This window comes from Xenia sp. Carnegie-2017, unplaced genomic scaffold (genome assembly GCF_021976095.1).
Source record: "Xenia sp. Carnegie-2017 unplaced genomic scaffold, XeniaSp_v1 HiC_scaffold_20, whole genome shotgun sequence".
NCBI lineage: Eukaryota > Metazoa > Cnidaria > Anthozoa > Malacalcyonacea > Xeniidae > Xenia > Xenia sp. Carnegie-2017.
Window position 1 is genome coordinate 8,200,940 of NW_025813483.1, and position 20,235 is coordinate 8,221,174.

At 34.3% G+C, this 20,235-nt stretch overlaps 2 protein-coding genes and 4 long non-coding RNA genes across 9 annotated transcripts; 3 read left to right on the top strand and 3 right to left on the bottom strand.

The window, feature by feature from the left end:
- Nucleotides 1-727: 727 nt before the first annotated feature.
- On the top strand, nt 728-953 carry LOC124443312. The gene is made up of 2 exons (XR_006947622.1): nt 728-794; nt 866-953. It is a non-coding gene; the product is annotated as an uncharacterized LOC124443312 (long non-coding RNA).
- Nucleotides 954-1,824: 871 nt separating this feature from the next.
- LOC124443294 lies at nt 1,825-2,576 on the bottom strand. 2 transcript variants are annotated; one of them, XR_006947603.1, is made up of 3 exons: nt 2,464-2,576; nt 2,198-2,296; nt 1,825-2,020 (listed from the first exon to the last, which is right to left on the bottom strand). It is a non-coding gene; the product is annotated as an uncharacterized LOC124443294 (long non-coding RNA). The 2 variants fall into 2 exon arrangements; XR_006947604.1 differs by having other exon boundaries at nt 2,198-2,339.
- Nucleotides 2,577-5,399: 2,823 nt separating this feature from the next.
- LOC124443268 (pachytene checkpoint protein 2 homolog) lies at nt 5,400-6,508 on the top strand. Of its 2 annotated transcripts, XM_046993810.1 has the most exons (4): nt 5,400-5,718; nt 5,795-5,861; nt 6,198-6,238; nt 6,373-6,505. In XM_046993810.1, the coding sequence occupies exons 1-4, from the start codon at nt 5,627-5,629 to the stop codon at nt 6,428-6,430; spliced, it is 258 nt and encodes an 85-aa protein (XP_046849766.1). In that variant the 5' UTR covers nt 5,400-5,626; the 3' UTR covers nt 6,431-6,505. The 2 variants fall into 2 exon arrangements, 1 of the variants encoding a protein (XP_046849766.1); XR_006947568.1 differs by lacking the exon at nt 6,198-6,238 and having other exon boundaries at nt 6,373-6,508.
- A 1,299-nt stretch (nt 6,509-7,807) lies between these two features.
- LOC124443253 (UDP-GalNAc:beta-1,3-N-acetylgalactosaminyltransferase 2-like) lies at nt 7,808-15,579 on the top strand. Of its 2 annotated transcripts, XM_046993783.1 has the most exons (8): nt 7,808-8,018; nt 9,032-9,158; nt 10,783-10,883; nt 11,627-11,715; nt 11,883-11,981; nt 12,050-12,145; nt 15,193-15,224; nt 15,404-15,579. In XM_046993783.1, exons 1-7 carry the CDS (start codon nt 7,901-7,903, stop codon nt 15,214-15,216), a joined length of 654 nt encoding a protein of 217 aa, XP_046849739.1. In that variant the 5' UTR covers nt 7,808-7,900; the 3' UTR covers nt 15,217-15,224; nt 15,404-15,579. The 2 variants fall into 2 exon arrangements, with proteins under 2 accessions (XP_046849739.1, XP_046849740.1); XM_046993784.1 differs by lacking the exon at nt 15,193-15,224.
- Nucleotides 15,299-18,428, bottom strand: LOC124443273. The gene is made up of 8 exons (XR_006947573.1): nt 18,177-18,428; nt 17,830-17,952; nt 17,576-17,717; nt 16,924-16,988; nt 15,862-16,047; nt 15,654-15,795; nt 15,426-15,545; nt 15,299-15,330 (listed from the first exon to the last, which is right to left on the bottom strand). It is a non-coding gene; the product is annotated as an uncharacterized LOC124443273 (long non-coding RNA).
- A 15-nt stretch (nt 18,429-18,443) lies between these two features.
- LOC124443287 lies at nt 18,444-18,949 on the bottom strand. The gene is made up of 3 exons (XR_006947593.1): nt 18,854-18,949; nt 18,580-18,639; nt 18,444-18,501 (listed from the first exon to the last, which is right to left on the bottom strand). It is a non-coding gene; the product is annotated as an uncharacterized LOC124443287 (long non-coding RNA).
- Nucleotides 18,950-20,235: the final 1,286 nt, after the last annotated feature.

The window sequence follows — 20,235 nt, forward strand, 5'->3', positions numbered from 1 at the left end:
AATTAATTTTTTGAGAAATATCCAGAAATTTCCTTCAAATAGGCCATTCTTTCTGAGAATTTAGAAATAAGACCACATTTGACCATCGTTATCATGTTAACTACTTCATGTAAAAGTTATATATCGTCTTCCAAGAAAACAACATAACAATTTTTAATTTTAAACCTCACAAGCATTCGTTCTCCGCAAGAATATTTCTCTCCACATATCTGTTGTAAAAGAGTGAAAGACAAATAATATTTTAAAGAACATATAAAGTTTTTTTTGAAAGCTGAAACAAGGTAATAGATATATATGTTATTGTTATGCCTGAGTCTGACTTTGAGTTTCATAGCAGGAAATTGAAACGATATTTATTTTTTATTTCTATATAGCAAAGATATTTAAGTTTTTTTTCCTACACAGCCAATATTGTGAATAATCTTTTGTATAACATCTCTAACTAAAGCAATATCGTTAAAATGGATAAAGTTCAAGAACTTTCTGAAGCACTGCCTTTACCAAGTCAGCCATTCTTAAACGTCGAAGTAAATGAATGCAAAGAAAGGTTAGTTCATAATATGAACAAAGGACTGTATGCAGAAGGATATTGAATTGCATTTCATGTAATAATCTAGTTGAGTGAGTCTGTGTTAGTGAAACCATGCTACAGGTGAAACTAGGTAATGAACAAATCATGTTTTTGTTTTGTAAAGAAACTTGAATAATTTTAATATGTTACTACATTGACGTCACTGGTCATATGTTGTGCTTCAACAGACTCACTTCTTCAAATACCACTGTGCTGTCAAAACGTGAACAAAACCATTTATTCAATTTGATAATAAGCATTAACATCTTAATAGTATTTACCACTTTATTTTAGCACTATCCCAGAGTACAGAATTATAAAGCTTGTCAAAGACTTTCTTATCAACATGAAAACAATTCATGGCGACTCATGTTTCGTAGAATTTGTTGATCCTTTTTTAATGGAACATGTCAAGAGCATAACTATTGTGTATGACACAGATAATTTTTCAACATATGGCAAGGTTATTGACCCTATGATCAGACAATATTTACTTTCGCATGTGTGAGAGTAGGTTGTTCACACCCCCCTGGTATGTCACACATCCCTTTTTGTTGAACCCCGAGGCATGGACCGAAAACGGGATTGTTTGGTTTTCAAAATTTAACTTTTTCTTTACAAGAATTCTTCTCATAAAAAAAACTAGAACGTCCAAGGATACTTCAAAGGTTCAAAAAATTTCTGCCTTTTTGAACTTTAACTTAAACAAACACTAAGCATGTTTATACGTTTTTTACTTATTACCTTTTACAACGTAACTTTCTCATAACTTTCTCGTGATGAACAAGAGCCTCCTTATACAATATAACTCTTTCATAATGAACGAACGCATCTATGGGCTTCACGGAAAAAAGGGATTATGTACTTTGTTATAATAGTTTCTACAAAGATAACATTTATTAAGATAAGAAATTTGAAAATAAATATATTTGAGTTATTAGCAAATAACAAGTCGAGAATTCATTGATCATACTCATTCCAATTGGTCTGGAACAACCATGACATTTATAATTTTGACCATCCAACCCTTTATCAAGGGCTATATTGTTAATCTTGTAAACTTAAATAAAAGTTACAAAGCAAAACAATTGAAAGCGTAATATTTACATTTTTAATCGTCTTGTTTTCTAAATTTGATGTTGAGTTTACAACATGTCCTTTTTCGGATTATACTTTGTATTTATAATTCACGACATAACAATAAAATTACGTGGCAATATTAGTTGCAGTACACACATTAGTTGCAGTACACACATGTTGATAAGAAAGTCTTTGACAAGCTTTATAATTCTATACTCTGGGATAGTGCTAAAATAAAGTGGTAAATACTATTAAGATGTTAATGCTTATTATTAAATTGAATAAATGGTTTTGTTCACGTTTTGACAGCACAGTGGTATTTGAAGAAGTGAGTCTGTTGAAGCACAACATATGACCAGTGACGTCAATCTAGTAACATATTAAAATTATTCAAGTTTCTTTACAAAACAAAAACATGATTTGTTCATTACCTAGTTTCACCTGTAGCATGGTTTCACTAACACAGACTCACTCAACTAGATTATTACATGAAATGCAATTCAATATCCTTCTGCATACAGTCCTTTGTTCATATTATGAACTAACCTTTCTTTGCATTCATTTACTTCGACGTTTAAGAATGGCTGACTTGGTAAAGGCAGTGCTTCAGAAAGTTCTTGAACTTTATCCATTTTAACGATATTGCTTTAGTTAGAGATGTTATACAAAAGATTATTCACAATATTGGCTGTGTAGGAAAAAAAACTTAAATATCTTTGCTATATAGAAATAAAAAATAAATATCGTTTCAATTTACTGCTATGAAACTCAAAGTCAGACTCAGGCATAACAATAACATATATATCTATTACCTTGTTTCAGCTTTCAAAAAAAACTTTATATGTTCTTTAAAATATTATTTGTCTTTCACTCTTTTACAACAGATATGTGGAGAGAAATATTCTTGCGGAGAACGAATGCTTGTGAGGTTTAAAATTAAAAAAATTATGTTGTTTTCTTGGAAGACGATATATAACTTTTACATGAAGTAGTTAACATGATAACGATGGTCAAATGTGGTCTTATTTCTAAGGAAATTTCTCAGAAAAGAATGGCCTATTTGAAGGAAATTTCTGGATATTTCTCAAAAAATTAATTGTTTGGACAAATTCTTGGGCAATTCTTAAATTTTTACAAATTTATATACACGCTTTTAATCGTGCTTGTTTTACAATATTTACAGTTGAGTCATTTTGGAAAACTGTATAAAACAAGATGAAGCATATGAAGTAAGAACAGAAGACTTTGTTACAACGATTCCGTCATTGTAGCAAACATATCCTAGAGCTTAATCTGAGGGGTGATGGCTCACCTGTGTCACCATAGGATGCTTCTTGACATACGGTACACTGATAATACGTCAATCATCCCCAAAATAACTGAATAAAACCAACGTAATCCCTTCTCGTATAGAACGTCCTGTTCAAATCCAGCCAATCCAACTGTCTGAACAAAGCAATAATTTTTTTCATGAACTGTTTGAATAGAATATATCTATTTTTGAATGTTGTGTCAAGTGTCAATAAAGTGTTAAAAACAATAAGCAAAAGTTGGAACATTAACATCTACGTAATCACAAGCATAAGCAACGAGCGTGCTTATGACTCTCTCGAGGGTTTACAGAAAAAAACATCAAAAATCATATTCTTCTTTTCAATATTTTATACTTCTTTCAGCTTAGGAAACAACATAAAAAATAACACCACGCTTTTTATGGGCAAATTTATTCCTAAAGCTCCTCCCACCCACTCAAAAGAGCGAAGTTACACCATTACACAGGCTTAAGGAAATGTGTTAGGCATTAGCTGAAAGAAGAACACAAAAAGAACAAGAGAAAAACGAAAGAAGATTTCCATGTCTTTCTGTGTAAACTCTGAAGAGAAAAAGAAATAAAGTTTTATCGTTTATGCTTATTCTATTCGTGTGTACCATGCATTCAATTTTGTTTTCTCGCGAGACCTAAAAGACCAGGAAAACGGAAATTCTTTTGAATATTGTTTCGTTTATGCTCATGTTCATTCTAATCCTTCATTTATTCTGTCTTGTTTCACAATTAATAATCACTTTTGCTTGTGCTGTAAGACTAGTATGACCAAAGACAGCACCAAAAGCACCTTCTCGTGCAGTAATATAAGAGTGCTTCTTGCGCTCATATCTTGTGTAAAATTAAAACAAAATCTAATTTACATTAAATCAATCATCATGGTTGAAAAGAGAAATTGCAATACGCTGGCAGAGTATTGCAAAAATCTTTAAACTCAACATCTATGCGAAATGATTATCACGAGCCAGTCAGACTAGCCGTCTACTTTGATATATTTAATGGTTTATTTGTGCCTATGATTGCACTGTTATAATATTGAGGGATGTTATAACAGTGTCTACAAAGCAATAAAAAATTTAACTTCCGGTGATGTTCTAATGTTTGGTAAATGATTTAGCCAAAATAGCTATTTTGCATGATTGTATAGAACTATTGCAATCATAAAGATAATTCCTCGGGAGAGGAAACTGTTTCAAATTTTCGAATCAACTTGAGGGCTCGTCATGAATGCTCGTCTGTCCATTATGTTCAATGGAGATGATTGACTTCGTTTGAAAAATCTGACAGTAACTTTTGTGCCATAAAAGTAAACCTTTCCTGTAAATGTTTGCAGTTTACAGCTGTTTTCTGAAATCATCGTAAAGTACCAGTTTTGATAGAAATTTCGACAGATCGTCTGCAAACACTGGTTTTTGAAAATATATATGCTCCTACAGTTCGTCGTGATTGTATTTTAACATTATTCTTACAGTTATTCATGGCACTGAACGATGAAGATTGAGACTGCGGTATGTGTTTGTTTGTCAGTTGTTTGCTTGTTTGCTTCATCATACTGCAACTTTTTCCTCAGTATTTTTCAGATGCAGAGGTCGATAAGATCAAGAATAGCAGAACAGAGATGTAAGCATGTATTTGTTTGTATCGTTCATCAAATCTTCTTTGCTTCAATTTCTTTCAGAATCACATGGCCGTAACCTGTCATTGTCAAGCAACGCTTCTTGCAGTAAGTTAAACCAATATTTATTACTTATTTTGGAGAAGATATTAAAATTTAAAGAAGGCATGTTTCGAGAAGACAAAATTTTCGACTTCCATTCTTCGGTGTTTGCAGATGATCATAAACATGCACAAAACACAAAAACATGCACATAAAAGATTTTTACAATATTCTAACTAAACTAGAGAGTTCCCTCGCTCTCTAATTTAGTGAAGAATTTCAAAAGAAATTCAAGTATTCCAAAGAGACTTCTGCCACCTATTTTGAAATAACTTGCACAAAATTTCAAGCAGCGTACACTTGATATTCTCATAGAAATTTTTTGTAATTAAAATAAGATCATACGTATGTAATATAAAATTTGACTAAATCAAAACAATTTTTCAAATGATAGCCAAGTATTCGAAACTTCGATGTAAACTAATAGAATTTGTATGAATACAATTAATAAGAACTTACTGTTTGTTCATTCTTGGAGGAAGATTGGGTGGTTGGAAATGGCATTAATTTTTTGGGAAACGGATGTTTTATATGGACCGTTTACATTCTATATAATAAGTCGTTCATGTTTTGATTGACGTTGTCAGTCAGTGAATTGTAAGTCAAGATGTATCAACTATGAAATACAACCGGAAATCCTTATATATATGTGTCTCTATGTATTGTGTTCAAGAGTAAAACAATCTTCCTTATTATATTACATTTACCATTCACTATGGTATTTGCTATCTTTAGAACTATGTATTATTTCTTTCTCTACAATGTTGTCGCTTTTACAGGGAGTAAAAGCACGAAAATATTTATATGACATGAACAAACTTGCTTGATGACAACTTTGCTCAGTCAAATACTTATTATCTATCAATTACGTATTTACAGAAGTCTTGATTTGAACTACATTTATGCGTTTATTTGCTAAACCTAGTCTTCCCCAATGTTGTTTTCTTCTTATTTCAGACATCCTAATGTAATTATATTGACAACATCGAACATAACTAGAGCCATAGACGTTGCGTTCGTGGACAGGTTGAAAAATATGTTTGTGACTCGAAAGTTTTTTAATTCACTTTCTCATCTAACTTCGCTATTTGTTCGCCCACAGAGCCGACATCAAACAGTATATTGGTCCGCCATCAGCCAAAGCTATTTACAAAATTTACCATTTGTTTGTATGTAACTTATGTCTTCTTGTGCACGTGATCAACGAAATGGCTGCCGGTCAATTATGTTTTCTGGCCAAAGGAACGCCGAAATGGCTTACCGCAACCTGTCATCATATACAATATAAAACAACAATTTGCCTCGTGAAGTATATCCCTCTTCTCAGTACTTTGTACCTTTACGTCTACTGCTTTATTTCCATACCACAATATAGTCGTTTGTGCAAGTTATACAAACATGTTGCTTAAATAGAGAGGTGTGCAGCTATATAGAAATTGATTGCAAACGATTGCATTGTAGATAATTTTTAATAATCAAAATTAATGTTCACCGTTTCATCACAGACCAGTATCATATCACCAGCCACTCAAATTTTGGATTTAAGGTACAACTGAAAAATACACGAAATTTTATTTTGACGAAAATTGACGGTGTTTGTTAGAAATTTTTGTTCACTTCTATGTTGATGACATGGTTTTCTTTTCCGATGTACAACTTTTTCCCTATTTTCCATTGTAGCTTTGTCGACAACGATGTAACACACTGTAGTCTTGAATTAAAGAAGATAGCCGAGTAAGTGAAGTAGATGTTTGTAGATGTAGATCGTCGAGGTTAGTGGTGTCCTGCGAAGGACTGTTGATGTTGATGTTGACTGACTTCTTAACAACCTTAGCGGTAGTCATCTTTAGAGTCAGCATCAACAACAACAGTTCTTTTCAGGACTTTACTAACCTGGACGATCTACATCTACAAACATGTAACGATACTCCCATGTTCAAACCTTTCACTTTAATATAAAGTGATGTCACAGAGTAAAATAAACATTTCTTGTCTTAGTTTATGGTAAATATTATGTCACCCAGTCTTCATGTTTTCAAGTTAGTATTCTTCTCGTTTTACAAAGAAAACGAAACTACGCCCGGGATTTTCAGAAGTTGTCTGAACCTTGGCAGTATGTTCTAGTTTCTTTATGAGAAGAATTCTTGTAAAGAAAAAAGACAAATTTTGAAAGGAAAAAACCCCGTTTTCGGTCCATGCTTCCCGATACCTTCTTAAGCGTAAGGCACTAAAACGCGGCATGTTAACGTTTCGGTAGCAGATTTCGGCCCCTCCACGCTATCCTACTTGGGAGATGCAATAGCAAGCTTCCGCCCATCAGACCCGAGATCACCTGCGATAGGCTTTGCTCGGGGTACGCAGGAGAGTGCGGTCGCCACCGAAGTGTGGACCCTAAGCCACTGCATACTATATCGCACCCAGCTTCCACTGCTAGTTGACATCTACTATATGAAGCTATAGATTTATATTTATATATACAAAAATTCAGAGGCTTACGAAATTTGTGGTATTATTAAAGTCACAACTGCGCATGCCCAGATAATTTCTTTGATAATTTGCGATTAAGTGGGATAATTGCCCCAGATGTAGTGCAAGTACATCTAGTTAGTCGTTGCCATGACTATAAACAATTAGTCGAGTGGGCTGCGCATGCTCGAGCGCATGCGCAGATGATTTCTCCATTAAATTGTTACTAAACATGCTATTTACTTCAAAATCGGGGCTAGTAGATGCAATTGGTCGTTGCCATGACCATGAACATTGGCAGCCAATCAATTTAACTGCGCATGCTCAGTTGATATCTTTAATAGTTTGTTAATAAGCAAGTTATATACTCCCTAATTGATGCTAGTAAATGTAGTTGGTCGTTTCCATGACTATCAACTCGGACAATTGGTCAAGTGGACTTTGCATGCTTGAGCGTGCTGCGCATGCCCAAGCGTACTGCGCATGCTCAGATGATCTTCTTATATTTTTGTGACCAAGCGATTAATTACTCAGTAAGTGATGAAAATAGGTCCAGCTTGTTGTTGCCATCACTATGAATATGAAAACTTTGTTAAATGACAACACACCCGAGGTCAAAGTTCGTATATATTAAAATGCAATAATGTGGTATAGTTCGTTATTGAGGATAATGTATAGATTATTTTACATAGGGAAAGATATTTATACGCTATAGTTAATTGTAACTGTTTAATTTCAACTTATGTTTACATTAAATGACATCCTTAAGCCAACTTTACTAAGATTGATCGCTATTTTCGTGTTATACATCTATAATCATCTTGTTGTTAAAGATTTGAAGCTTTGCTGCGATAATACAGGTTTGTACAGCTATCTCATCTTTGTTTGTTGCCTGCCTGATAGCATGTCGACTCCGGGGACCAGATTTTTTATCGTGATTTATATGACATTATAGATTGTCGTACGTCTATCTAATATCTTGAGTATAAACGATATGTTTTTGAAAGATAAGTTTACATATACTCTAGCGTAGTGTCTTCATCAGGAGTGATCTGATGTTGAAACTTGAGTCTTTATATACTCCAGTCTAGTGTCTTCATCAGGAGTGATCTGATGTTGAAACTTTAGTCCTTATATACTCCAGTCTAGTGTCTTCATCAGGAGTGATCTGATGTTGAAACTTGAGTGCTTATATACTCCAGTCTTATGTTTTCATCAGGAGTGATCTGATGTTGAATCTTGAGTCCTTATATACTCCAGTCTAGTGTCTTCATCAGGAGTGATCTGATGTTGAATCTTGAGTCCTTATATACTCCAGTCTTATGTTTTCATCAGGAGTGATCTGATGTTGAATCTTGAGTCCTTATATACTCCAGTCTAGTGTCTTCATCAGGAGTGATCTGATGTTGAAACTTGAGTCCTTATATACTCCAGTCTAGTGTCTTCATCAGGAGTGATCTGATGTTGAAACTTGAGTCCTTATATACTCCAGTCTTATGTTTTCATCAGGAGTGATCTGATGTTGAATCTTGAGTCGTTATATACTCCAGTCTAGTGTCTTCATCAGGAGTGATCTGATGTTGAATCTTGAGTCCTTATATACTCCAGACTAATGTCTTCATCTGGAGTGATCTGATGTTGAATCTTGAGTCCTTATATACTCCAGTCTAGTGTCTTCATCAGGAGTGATCTGATGTTGAATCTTGAGTCCTTATATACTCCAGTCTTATGTTTTCATCAAGAGTGATCTTTTATTGAAACTTTCGCTAGTGTTATTTAACCATGTTATCTAAAAACTTTATCCTACATAGTCCATTTTGTATTTGTGTTTCCACTTGTTTTCTTTAATGTTTTAAAATAATGTTCTTGACAGCAGAGAATTATTCTCATTATGATTTGGTCGTTGGAATACTTTCATCGCGCGGCAACTTTGATTTGAGGCAAAGTTTACGTGAATCATGGGTTGGCTATGCAAGACGACATTCATCTCTAAATAAAAGGTAAGCACAGGAAAACACTGAATTTTCTTGAGGGTAGCTGTAGTGTGTTTTGTATTCAATTAGAGCTACTTAGCGTGTGAAACGTTACAGCAAACACAATATTTGTGAAGGTAAAGTGTAGAACAGTGTTTCAAATTGGCCTGTCGCGTTTACAACGAATTTCTTTAATACCAGAGAACGTTTACAACGTATTTCTTCAATACCAGAGAACGTTTACAACGTATTTCTTCAATACCAGAGAACGTTTACAAAGTATTTCTTCAATACCAGAGAACGTTTACAACGTATTTCTTCAATACCAGAGAACGTTTACAAAGTATTTCTTCAATACCAGAGAACGTTTACAACGTATTTCTTCAATACCAGAGAACGTTTACAACGTATTTCTTATACCAGAGAACGTTTACAACGTATTTCTTCATTACCAGAGAACGTTTACAACGTATTTCTTCAATACCAGAGAACGTTTACAACGTATTTCTTCTATACCAGAGAACGTTTACAACGTATTTCTTCTATACCAGAGAACGTTTACAACGTATTTCTTCAATACCAGAGAACGTTTACAACGTATTTTTCAATACCAGAGAACGTTTACAACGTATTTCTTCTATACCAGAGAACGTTTACAACGTATTTCTTCAATACCAGAGAACGTTTACAACGTATTTCTTCAATACCAGAGAACGTTTACAACGTATTTCTTCTACCAGAGAACGTTTACAACGTATTTCTTCAATACCAGAGAACGTTTACAACGTATTTCTTCAATACCAGAGAACGTTTACAACGTATTTCTTCAATACCAGAGAACGTTTACAACGTATTTCTTCAATACCAGAGAACGTTTACAACGTATTTCTTCAATACCAGAGAACGTTTAAAACGTATTTCTTCAATACCAGAGAACGTTTAAACGTATTTCTTCAATACCAGAGAACGTTTACAACGTATTTCTTCAATACCAGAGAACGTTTACAACGTATTTCTTCAATACCAGAGAACGTTTACAACGTATTTCTTCAATACCAGAGAACGTTTACAACGTATTTCTTCAATACCAGAGAGCGTTTACAAAGTATTTCTTCAATACCAGAGAACGTTTACAACGTATTTCTTCAATACCAGAGAACGTTTACAACGTATGTCTTCAATACCAGTGAAATGTTTGGTAAACTAATCTGATTACCGATATGAGTAACGTTTTAGCAATTGTCAGATCTACGTAGAATCGAATTGGTTTTTAGCTGACCGCCATTCTTTAAGTAGTGTAGCGTTGTGCGTTTCTATGATGGCCTATTGAATATACCAACAGCAAGGTCTTTAGTTTCGTTTATCAGTTTTGTTCTACACAAGAACAACTCATGCAAACTGCATTCTTTGTCATATGATAAATTTAACTGTGTTGACTAACGTCATTGTATTGAGGCTAAACTCGAATATTCACAAGAAATAACGGTTCACGGTACACTTGCCTAAAATATCCCTTTCTTTGCTGTGGTTTTCTTGGCCAGAGTTCCCAACAACCGTTTCTGTCGCAAAAAAATTGTACCAGTGATATAACTAAGTACAATGACTAAATCTGAAAAATAAAGTGTTGGTTACTATTCCATTGTTGTTTTAGAGTGTTGGTGAAGTTCATCGTTTCAAATAATGCATGTTACGTTCCTCCAGAGTTCAGCATTGATCCTTACAAATGCGAAAGAAAGAAATTCGAATCTCCAAGTTTGAAAATTTACTTTTGATTTGATAGTTGTGAGGTTTGGCGCCTGGAAAAAGCCGATATAAAACAATATGACGTTGGAATCTCGATGCAGGCGATAAACTAACGAGGCACATATTTACAAACGTCGAACATAACCTACTATACATGTGATATTTAAAGTTAATCAGTTGCGGATTACTCATTACGAAAAGTAAACCAAGACATTGTTAGTTTTACTTTTGCTGCTTGGAACTTGCTAAAAGTGCCGTTTTAGACCATTTATGATGTTGAAAACCGTACGTGCGATTGAATATCGACGAAAAGACTTTCGTACCATCTAGTGTTTAAATGCGCGAGGCTAAGAACTGACGAGGATTTCCCTATTTCTGCAGACTGTTTTGATAATTTTAAAGTTTATTTTGAACTATTAATTTCTTTTGTATCGTTCACACTATGTGTTACAAACGCAAGCTAGGAAATGCAAAGGCAAAGGAACGTAAAGAACGCAAACGTTGTCAAGAGACTGAGCTTAGTGGAGGGATTAAATATCACCAGGCCTCGTAATTTTGCCTTAGCCTACATGCTCCATAATTATTAATCAGCCACTGCTGCGAATTTATCATTGCTGTATGTATTTGTAGCGAAGATCAGACAGTCTTGATGGAAATATGTGTTGCTATCTCTCATGGAGATTTTACCGTCATAGAGGCTGGAACGAGTGCATGATCAAACGTGTTTATATGTTTGTCATATTGATGTTTAGACTACGAAAATGAAGTAATTGCTTACAAACGAGCAAATGAAGAAAATTTGAGATATTTTCACAGTGGATCTATCGGATGGGACTTTGATGTGAGTATTAGTTAGTTATTTGTAGCCATTAAGAACTGCTCAACGGACACTGTTGCATTGAACTTTGGGACCTTCTGAACAAAGTCTGAAACCTGTTGCATAAAGTGTCTGTTTGGCTTCAGGAGTAAAATTTGGGTTGGCAATACAATACAATTATTTTTATACAGATCATCCGTCCCATTATTTTGACTCGTCTTGGCATCTCTTTATCATCGTTGAATTCAAAAAGAAACTCTTCTGTTCGACTCTACGACAGAACAACTAAGGTTAAACCATGCAGTTTATAAATACCGTTTACAAGTTATTTGATCTAAATTGTTTTATCTCGTTTCAGAGCGAAATTATATCTGTTTATTTCTCTTTCCAAGACCCTGGTACAACAGAAAACGGTTCGTCGTTTAAAGCAATTGAAAACTTTATTTTGCCAAAGGTGAGTAACAAGTCGATAATTTATCAAAATATTCAAGTGAATTGTTTGAGCTCGGGAGTATCGTTATCATGTTTGTACAGGTTAGTAGAGTGCTGAGAAGGGCTGTTGGTGTTGATGTTGACTGATGTTTCGACAACCTTAGTGGTTGTCATCTTCAAAGTCGAGTGAGGAGTAAACGTCTGCAAGCAGATAACAAATATGGCAAACCTGACGTTTACTCCTCACTTGACTCTGAAGATAACTACCACTAAAGTTGTCGAAACGTCAGTCAACATCAACACCAGCAGTCCTTCTCAGGACTCTACTGACCTGATTTAAACGATACAAATGGCTTGGCTTATTAAATGCTAACTTTGTAAAATCTATTATAAGAATTAGATAATCCATTTTTTCCATGAAGCTCATGGATACTTTTGTTCATGATATGAGAGTTATATTGTATAAGGAGGCTCTCGTTCATCACGAGAGAGTTATGAGATAGTTACCTTGTAAAAGTTAACATGTAAAAGCGTATAAACATATTTACAGTTGGTTTAAATTATAAGTCATTAAGGCGGAATTTTTTTTAACTTTTGCAATATGCTTGAATGTTCTAGTTTCTTTTATACAAAAAAAAAGATTAAATTCAAAAGCAAAAAACCCCGTTTTCGGTCCATGCTTCCCGATACCTGCTTAAGCCGAGGCACTAGAACGCCGCATGTTAACGTTTCGGTAGGAGATTTCGGCCCCTCCACGCTATCCTACTTGGGAGATGCAATAGCAAGCTTCCGCCCATCAGACCCGAGATCACCTGCGATAGGCTTTGCTCGGGGTACGCAGGGAGAGTGCGGTCGCGACCCGAAACGTCTGGACCCCTAAGCCACTGCATACATATCGCACCCAGCTTCCACTGCTAGTTGACATCTACTATACCTAATATTGGCTTTATATATATACAAAAATTCAGAGGCTTACGAAAGTTGCGGTATTATTAAAGTCACTACTGCGCATGCCCAGATGATTTCTTTGATAATTTGCGACTAAGTGAGCTAATTGCCACAAATATAGTGCAAGTACATATAGTTAGTCGTTGCCATGACTATAAACAATTGGTCGAATGTACTGCGCATGCACCTGCGCATGCGCAGATGATTTATCCATTTAATTGTTACTAAGCATGCTATTTACTTCAAATTCGGTGCTTGTAGATGCAGCTGGTCGTTGCCATAACTATGAAGTCAAAAACTGTCAAGTGAACTGCGCATGCTCAGTTGATATCTTTAATAATTTGTTAGTAAGCAAGTTATCAACTCCTAATTGATTCTAATAAATGCAGTTGGTCATTTCCATGATCGTTTACTCAGACAATTGGTCAAATAGACTTTGCTTGTACTGCGCATTTCCAAGCGTACTGCGCATGCTCAGATGATTTTGCGTACATTTATGTGACCAAACGATTTAATCACTCAGAAAGCGATGAAAATAGATCCAGCTTGTCGTTACCATGACTATGAAATTGAAAAATTTGTCAAATGGACTGTGCAGACTCATATGAAGTTTAAAGCCTAGTGCCAAACACTAATATTCCCTCACCAAATATTAAAAGAAAAGATGGTACAATGCTTTATGAATAAATTTCTTTAAAGTCTGTAGCAACTTGCAATCCTCCGTAGATTCTCCGGGAAGAGAGTCGTGACAAAAGAGGAAGAAGAAACTCGAATGTCGGAGTGGCAGCGATTGAAAGACGATGAGAATGAACGTTTACTTAAAGAAAGCAGAACTATTTCTGATATTCTTTTTGTTTCAAATGTCGATGTTTACAGAAATCTTCCATCCCAGTTGCTTCAGTTTTTCTCGTGGTAAGAGAGTGTCTGAGACTTTTTATATTTTTTCATGCCACTGTGAAATTTCTGGCGATAAGTGGACAGTCTCAAATCAACTTTAAACATTATTTTTGCCCAAATAACTTGCATTAGTGTATAATTCATCTCGCCAGTATCTCCTTACCTACGACATCAGTCGTCATATGTCATATTGATCTTGCTTCATGTCGGCTTTTCTTTTTAAATAGGCTCTCGGCGACTTTAAGTATTTCCTTTGTAATGAAAACTGACGATGATTGTTTTGTTAACCTGGAGACCATCTTACAGGTTTGTGAAAGCTCTTCAATTACATCTCCCAAGTAGGATAGCGTGGAGGGCCGAAATCTCCTACCGAAACGTTAACATGCGGCGTTCTAGTGCCTTGCGCTCAAGAAGGTATCGGGAAGCATGGACCGAAAACGGGGTTTTGCTTTCGAATTTTATCTTTTGTTTTCTTCTCATAAAACAAACCAAGCAATGTTTCAATTAACTTCTTATGACCCTGTCTTTTCTGACACTTATAAATAAAGACAACCTTAAACATGTTTTATACCAATTTTATCGGTTTATATCTTTCTGATTTAACTCTCCCATTTACTGTTTCTCATGTATTACGAGCAAACCATACATATGTTTCATGGAAAACAAACAAGGATTATGTGGTTCCCTTAGTTAACATGCGACGCTCTAGTGCTCAACTATCTCGGGGTATCGGGAGGCATGGACGTAAACGGGATTCTTTGGTTTTCAAAATTTATCTTTTCTTTACAAGAATTCTTCTCATAAAAAACTAGAACGTCAAGGATACTTCAAAGGTTCAAACAACTTCTGCCTTTTTGAACTATAACTTAAAAACTCTAAGCATGTTTATACGTTTTTACTTATTACCTTTACAACGTAACTTTCTCATAACTCTCGTGATGAACGAGAGCCTCATTATACAATATGACTCTTTCATCATGAACGAACGCATCCATGGGCTTCACGGAAAAAGGGATTATGTACTTTGTTATGAGAACAAACCTGTTAAGAAAACAGGTTGTTATTTTATAACTATAAGCTGTGTACAAAAACAAAATGAGAGAAGTCACCATCATGCATAAAATGCATTCTGATACGTAGATGAACACTCGTATTTACTAATTAGCAGACCTGTATATATTATATATTACAGATAAACTTCAAAAATACTTATCTTCAATCTAGCAATCCAGTATCAGACTCTCTTAAATTATTTGGTAAGAAAGTTTTCTGTATTCCAAGAGTTGTTCCATCCATCACCACCTTCTGGGAATTCTTCCACATAATTCACAAAACCCATTGTCAAAATCAATATCAAGCAACCTTAATAAGAGAAAATTCAATAACTTAATAAAACAAGCGATCACTATCTCAATGGAACATTCATATTTTGCAGCTGAAAATGAAATGATGCTTACCGTATCATGGCAATGATAGCGAGACGAAACTTGGCGTAAGTTATTTCCTTTGGGAAATTCAAACTACTCGAAGACACTTGCCTTTGTACATATGCAACATAATATTTGTACATAGGTAAACTGAACAAGAATAAAAAAGAAAAAACATTCAAAAGATATAGTGCGAGAAAATTAAATAATGGACAAACGTAGCTACTAATGCTTCGGCAAATTTTCATTAAAAAGTACCTCGAAAAGCCGTTATGAAAAGCCGAATGTAATCTTTTAGATCGGCATGAGATATTGCATATGATCCAAACCATACAATCCTGTTTTCAATGCCATCATAATGCTTTTTTCGTAGCACAAGAGGAGCAAGGTCTACAATACACTAAATAATTTATTTAAGTCAAATAATTATGAAGTGAAGCGTAACCTATAACAAATCAGAACTTACCCTTCACATCATGGATTGAACAAAAGTACGCAACTGAACACAAGTCTACGTACAACCATTCATCTTGAATAGAACGTTTATCCCACTCTGCACCACAAGAACAAATACCACTTTCAGATGGCGCCAAAATTTTATGACCATTTTTTTCAGGAAGATCAGTAAAATCGCTTGCATCATTCTCATTGCCTAAAATAATTAAATAGTAATATTTACAAAATGCTAGAAAGTGCTAAATACCATACCGATAAAGGAAATAGTATATGTAAAGCTAAAAGGATGTTCACCATTGCAGATTATCTTGCATACTTGTTTCAAATAAAGAAACCTTTTCTTTGCTAAGTGTAGCCAATTCAAAATAGTCTCGCATCTGGTGTAATTCCAAAGGAAAACTTAAAAAGTGCCAATGGAGAATCCATTTCATCCTCGTCAACGATTTGCATGGCTTTTGCAAGGGTTGTCACATGAATGCAATGATATGACGAATAGCTGCAACATTTTAACTCGGGCTGGCGGCATTACTTTTGAATACACTAAAGTACAAACCCCATGGACTATTCACTGGTTTTACAGCAATCCACTGAACCTCCTGCACACTGCACTAAACAAGTCCTAAAATATGTAAAATCATTTACCTTTAAGGTTGTATTATGTGTGTGTATGTATGTGTATGTATGTGTGTGTATGTGTGTGTGTGTATGTGTATGCAGATTAATAATTATGATTAATTATGACTTCACAAAATCCTTAGAAAGTGCTTAATATATATCAGGCACGTAAAGCAAATGGTGAATATGACTTTACTATTTTTATCATACATTTAGTTTATACTACTTAATGTATGTACTGTAAGTATGTGGCTATGTATGTATGTGAGTATGAATGTGTATACCTCAATAGTCATAAATAAATTCAATTTGCCCTGTTGGTTATCACCCTAATAGCTTTATAGAAGCTCCTGAACTTAGGCACAGGATGTATGGTAACAAATTGTGGGGTATTAGAAGGTTGAGAAACAATACGTGTATTTGTACAAAAAAGTTATTTTCACATAACAAAATATACTTCTTCAGGTTGCATCTCATGGTAGGAATGATCACTGAAAACAGACTGCATCATGGATGTGGATTCTGCATTCATAAAAGAAATTCCATGAGATAAATATATTGTGTAAATAATCATTCACAAGTTTTAACAATATTTTTGCTTGTAAAGCTGTGCGGGTTAACATCCACATGTAATAAGAACAATGTCGAACAAGGGTCTTGTAAAACACAGAAGGATGACTTCACAAGGGTTTGAAATGTACAATAAACTGATATTTAAGGATGAAGACATTTTCTCCCATACCACATGAAGAACTTTACATTGAAAAATAAGCCAAATACAAATTTGAGACATTCACTACATGCAATGTCAGATTAATATGTAACAAGTTCTCACATCTTTGACAAGGGTCTTGAAACAAATAGTATGTAAGTGTAAGTCAAAATTTGGTGAAGCTGTTCAGACACCTTATATCCTGAAAGAGTAACACACAACACTTACTTTTTTCAATAAAATCTTTGGCTTCAATACCAAACTTTCTATCATACACAACCAGATATTTTTTCCATTGCTAATATGTGTATGCTCGGATATGGTATATCTGACAAGTACAAAAATGTTGTTTGGCCTGTTTTAATCATTTCATTTCAGTAACATCTATTTTACATACCTTTTTGAGGATCTAATTGTATATTATTAGGTAGGGCATCAACAAATTGCTTTCTATTTGCATCACATGAGCAGCACAATATCCAACCATAGCCATCAAGCAATAGGTGGGGATATCGATGTACAAATACAAATGAATTATGCTGAAGAAAAAAATACATGCAGATTATAGCACCAAAAAAAGCGTATTGAGTAATATCATTTAGTTGGGTATATACCCAACATTGAAATTATGGAAATAAAATTTGACATCACCATAATTGTTCTTTTGTTTGCATTATAATCATGAACAACAAAGGATTGCTGACATGATACATTTGATGCAAAGTCAAACTGTAACAATAGCCCAGTATAGTGGCCAGTGGGTGACAAATGACTCTGAAAGAGCAAGTACACAGTAATTATTAATGTTCACTGTTTCAAAATATCTATTGTAATATATTTTTATGTTTGTTGAGCACATTTCTACCAGATGTTAATAAAGTTTTGCTAGACAGTGTTTCATGCATAAGCAATCAACAAGCATATTGTCAATTTATAACACATTAAAAACATGACTAGTGGTAAACAGTATAAAGTATAACTGTATATGTGAGAACTACTTGACTATGTTGACATGGTTGTTTGGGTTCCTCTGTAATAATAGAGATAGATTGCTTGGTAAAGATATCTTCAGAGTCCTACAAATAAAGACCATTATTTAATTTAAAATGTGTACAGACTTTTAATAAGTGTTTAAATAATGCATGCCTTCTTTAAATTACTTCAAAATTTTTTAGTTATTTCTAGTGAAAGCAGTCCTACATATAACCACTTCCAATGACTTTTCATGAGAAACAATATCAATATGTACATTAAAACTTGTGTTTTGGTGGTTAACTCTTGGTGCTTGTCATAATTTTCAGCAATATCTTCACTTTGTTCATTCTACATATAAATTAAAAAAAACCCATAAACATAGCGTATTTTTATATCTACATAGTTTTACAATATATGTAAACTTACCAAATCCCCAAATTAATTTTCTTGTTCAAAAAATTGAGATTCATATGACACACTGCTATTCTATTAACATATATGACATTGTGATTAAAGGATGTAGAGAATCCAGACTTGAAATTGGAAAATGTGCTCCGAATAAGTGTTTTTCCTTACACCACATTGTGGGCATAAATAAATTTGTACACATACTTTTGTTAATATAACTGTGGTAATAAAATAAATTAATATGAAATTGTGCAACCAGAAACAATAAAAAGAACACTTTAAAAATTCCTACCGCATCATCTTTTTGTGTGTTTCCTTTCCTCTCCGCGTTATTGTAATTTGACGGGAAATGGTTTTTATTCACTCTTACATCTTCTGCCTTTATAATTAGTCGATCTGTATTTGTAAACTAATATTTACAAATGCCCCAAGAGAATCTTTTTATTTTATTGGCTCTCTTCTACAAATACAATACCATGTCCGACTATTTGATTGCACGAATTTTGTAATTTGATCACGTTTTTTTGACACGTGTGTTTACGATGGGAAAGATGGATTGCTTAAATGTACCTAGTTGTTTAGACTACTTGAATCCATAGTTATCCTGTAATGTATACTCTTGTGAAACACCAATGAGCATACGTAGTGTGTCTTCTATAACCTCTATTCTTGTTCTCCACTTCATCATCTATCCATATTTGTTCTTTTTTAGTTCTCAGCTCAACACAACCCTTGTCTGAAGTTCCTAAAATTTTGATCTACCCAAGAAAGATCTCTGGTGGTAACATGTTAGGTATGGCTAGTGGTTGGTCATCGTCATTGAGCCTTGTGACACCAGTTCAGTACACGTTAATTGTCCTGAAGACGTTGAGGAGGTTGCTAGTAAAGCGTCACCTAAACCAGAAGTTAGTTTTCATGGTATGCTAACGGATTACGCAAACGTTGTTTGAAAGAAGTTCACATCAAATGGTTATGGTCTCGTTCCATCGTCTTCTGAGAAGGTTTCATGTTCATCCTGTATCTTTCACCAAAGTTACAAATATTGAGTTTTTTTATGCTTTTTGAAATTGTCGTTTTTATGACTATTATTTTAGAGCATAGATATTGAAGAATCTTGTGGTGGTACAGGTATTTTCAACATTTTTTTGTTGAAAAATTCTCTAGTTTCAATTCTTCGAAATTTCTCATCTTAATTTTCATCTTTACTTTAGAATCCTTTCGATACGAGAAATCGTCGGGATTTGAGGTACTTTATACGATATATTGAATTTAAGTTTTATAGCGTTAATAACTCTCATCTGTCCATCGTAACTTTGCTATGATTCTATGGATAAATTATGTTTTGTATATAACAGATTATTGATGATCCTACTTCACCTGATGATCCTCACGCTCTTATTTCGCTATCTGGACTTTAACACAAGATCACGAATATGAGACGATAAAGACAAATTCCGGTTACAAATACAGGCGCTGCGTCAAACCGTGGTTCACTAATGCCTTTGAAATCGGTAAAGTCCTTTTATTATTTTGCTTGGCTTTCTTTACAACTGTAAGTTTTACTCTCCTAAGACTATAGGCACGACCACAACTGATAATCGCCAGGTTGGTATAGTTTCGAGAAGGACTGTTTTTGTTGTTGTTGACTGACGTTTCGACAACCTTAGCGGTAGT

What these genes read in the sequence shown, in the direction of transcription:
- LOC124443268 (XM_046993810.1), top strand. Translation starts at nt 5,627, where the DNA reads ATGTTGTTTTCTTCTTATTTCAGACATCCTAATGTAATTATATTGACA. An exon ending in GACGTTGCGTTCGTGGACAG is followed by an intron (nt 5,719 to 5,794) that starts GTTGAAAAATAT and finishes GTTCGCCCACAG; the next exon opens with AGCCGACATCAAACAGTATA. An exon ending in ACAAAATTTACCATTTGTTT is followed by an intron (nt 5,862 to 6,197) that starts GTATGTAACTTA and finishes GTTTCATCACAG; the next exon opens with ACCAGTATCATATCACCAGC.
- LOC124443253 (XM_046993783.1), top strand. Translation starts at nt 7,901, where the DNA reads ATGTTTACATTAAATGACATCCTTAAGCCAACTTTACTAAGATTGATC. An exon ending in CATTCATCTCTAAATAAAAG is followed by an intron (nt 9,159 to 10,782) that starts GTAAGCACAGGA and finishes TTGTTGTTTTAG; the next exon opens with AGTGTTGGTGAAGTTCATCG. An exon ending in CTATCGGATGGGACTTTGAT is followed by an intron (nt 11,716 to 11,882) that starts GTGAGTATTAGT and finishes ATTTTTATACAG; the next exon opens with ATCATCCGTCCCATTATTTT.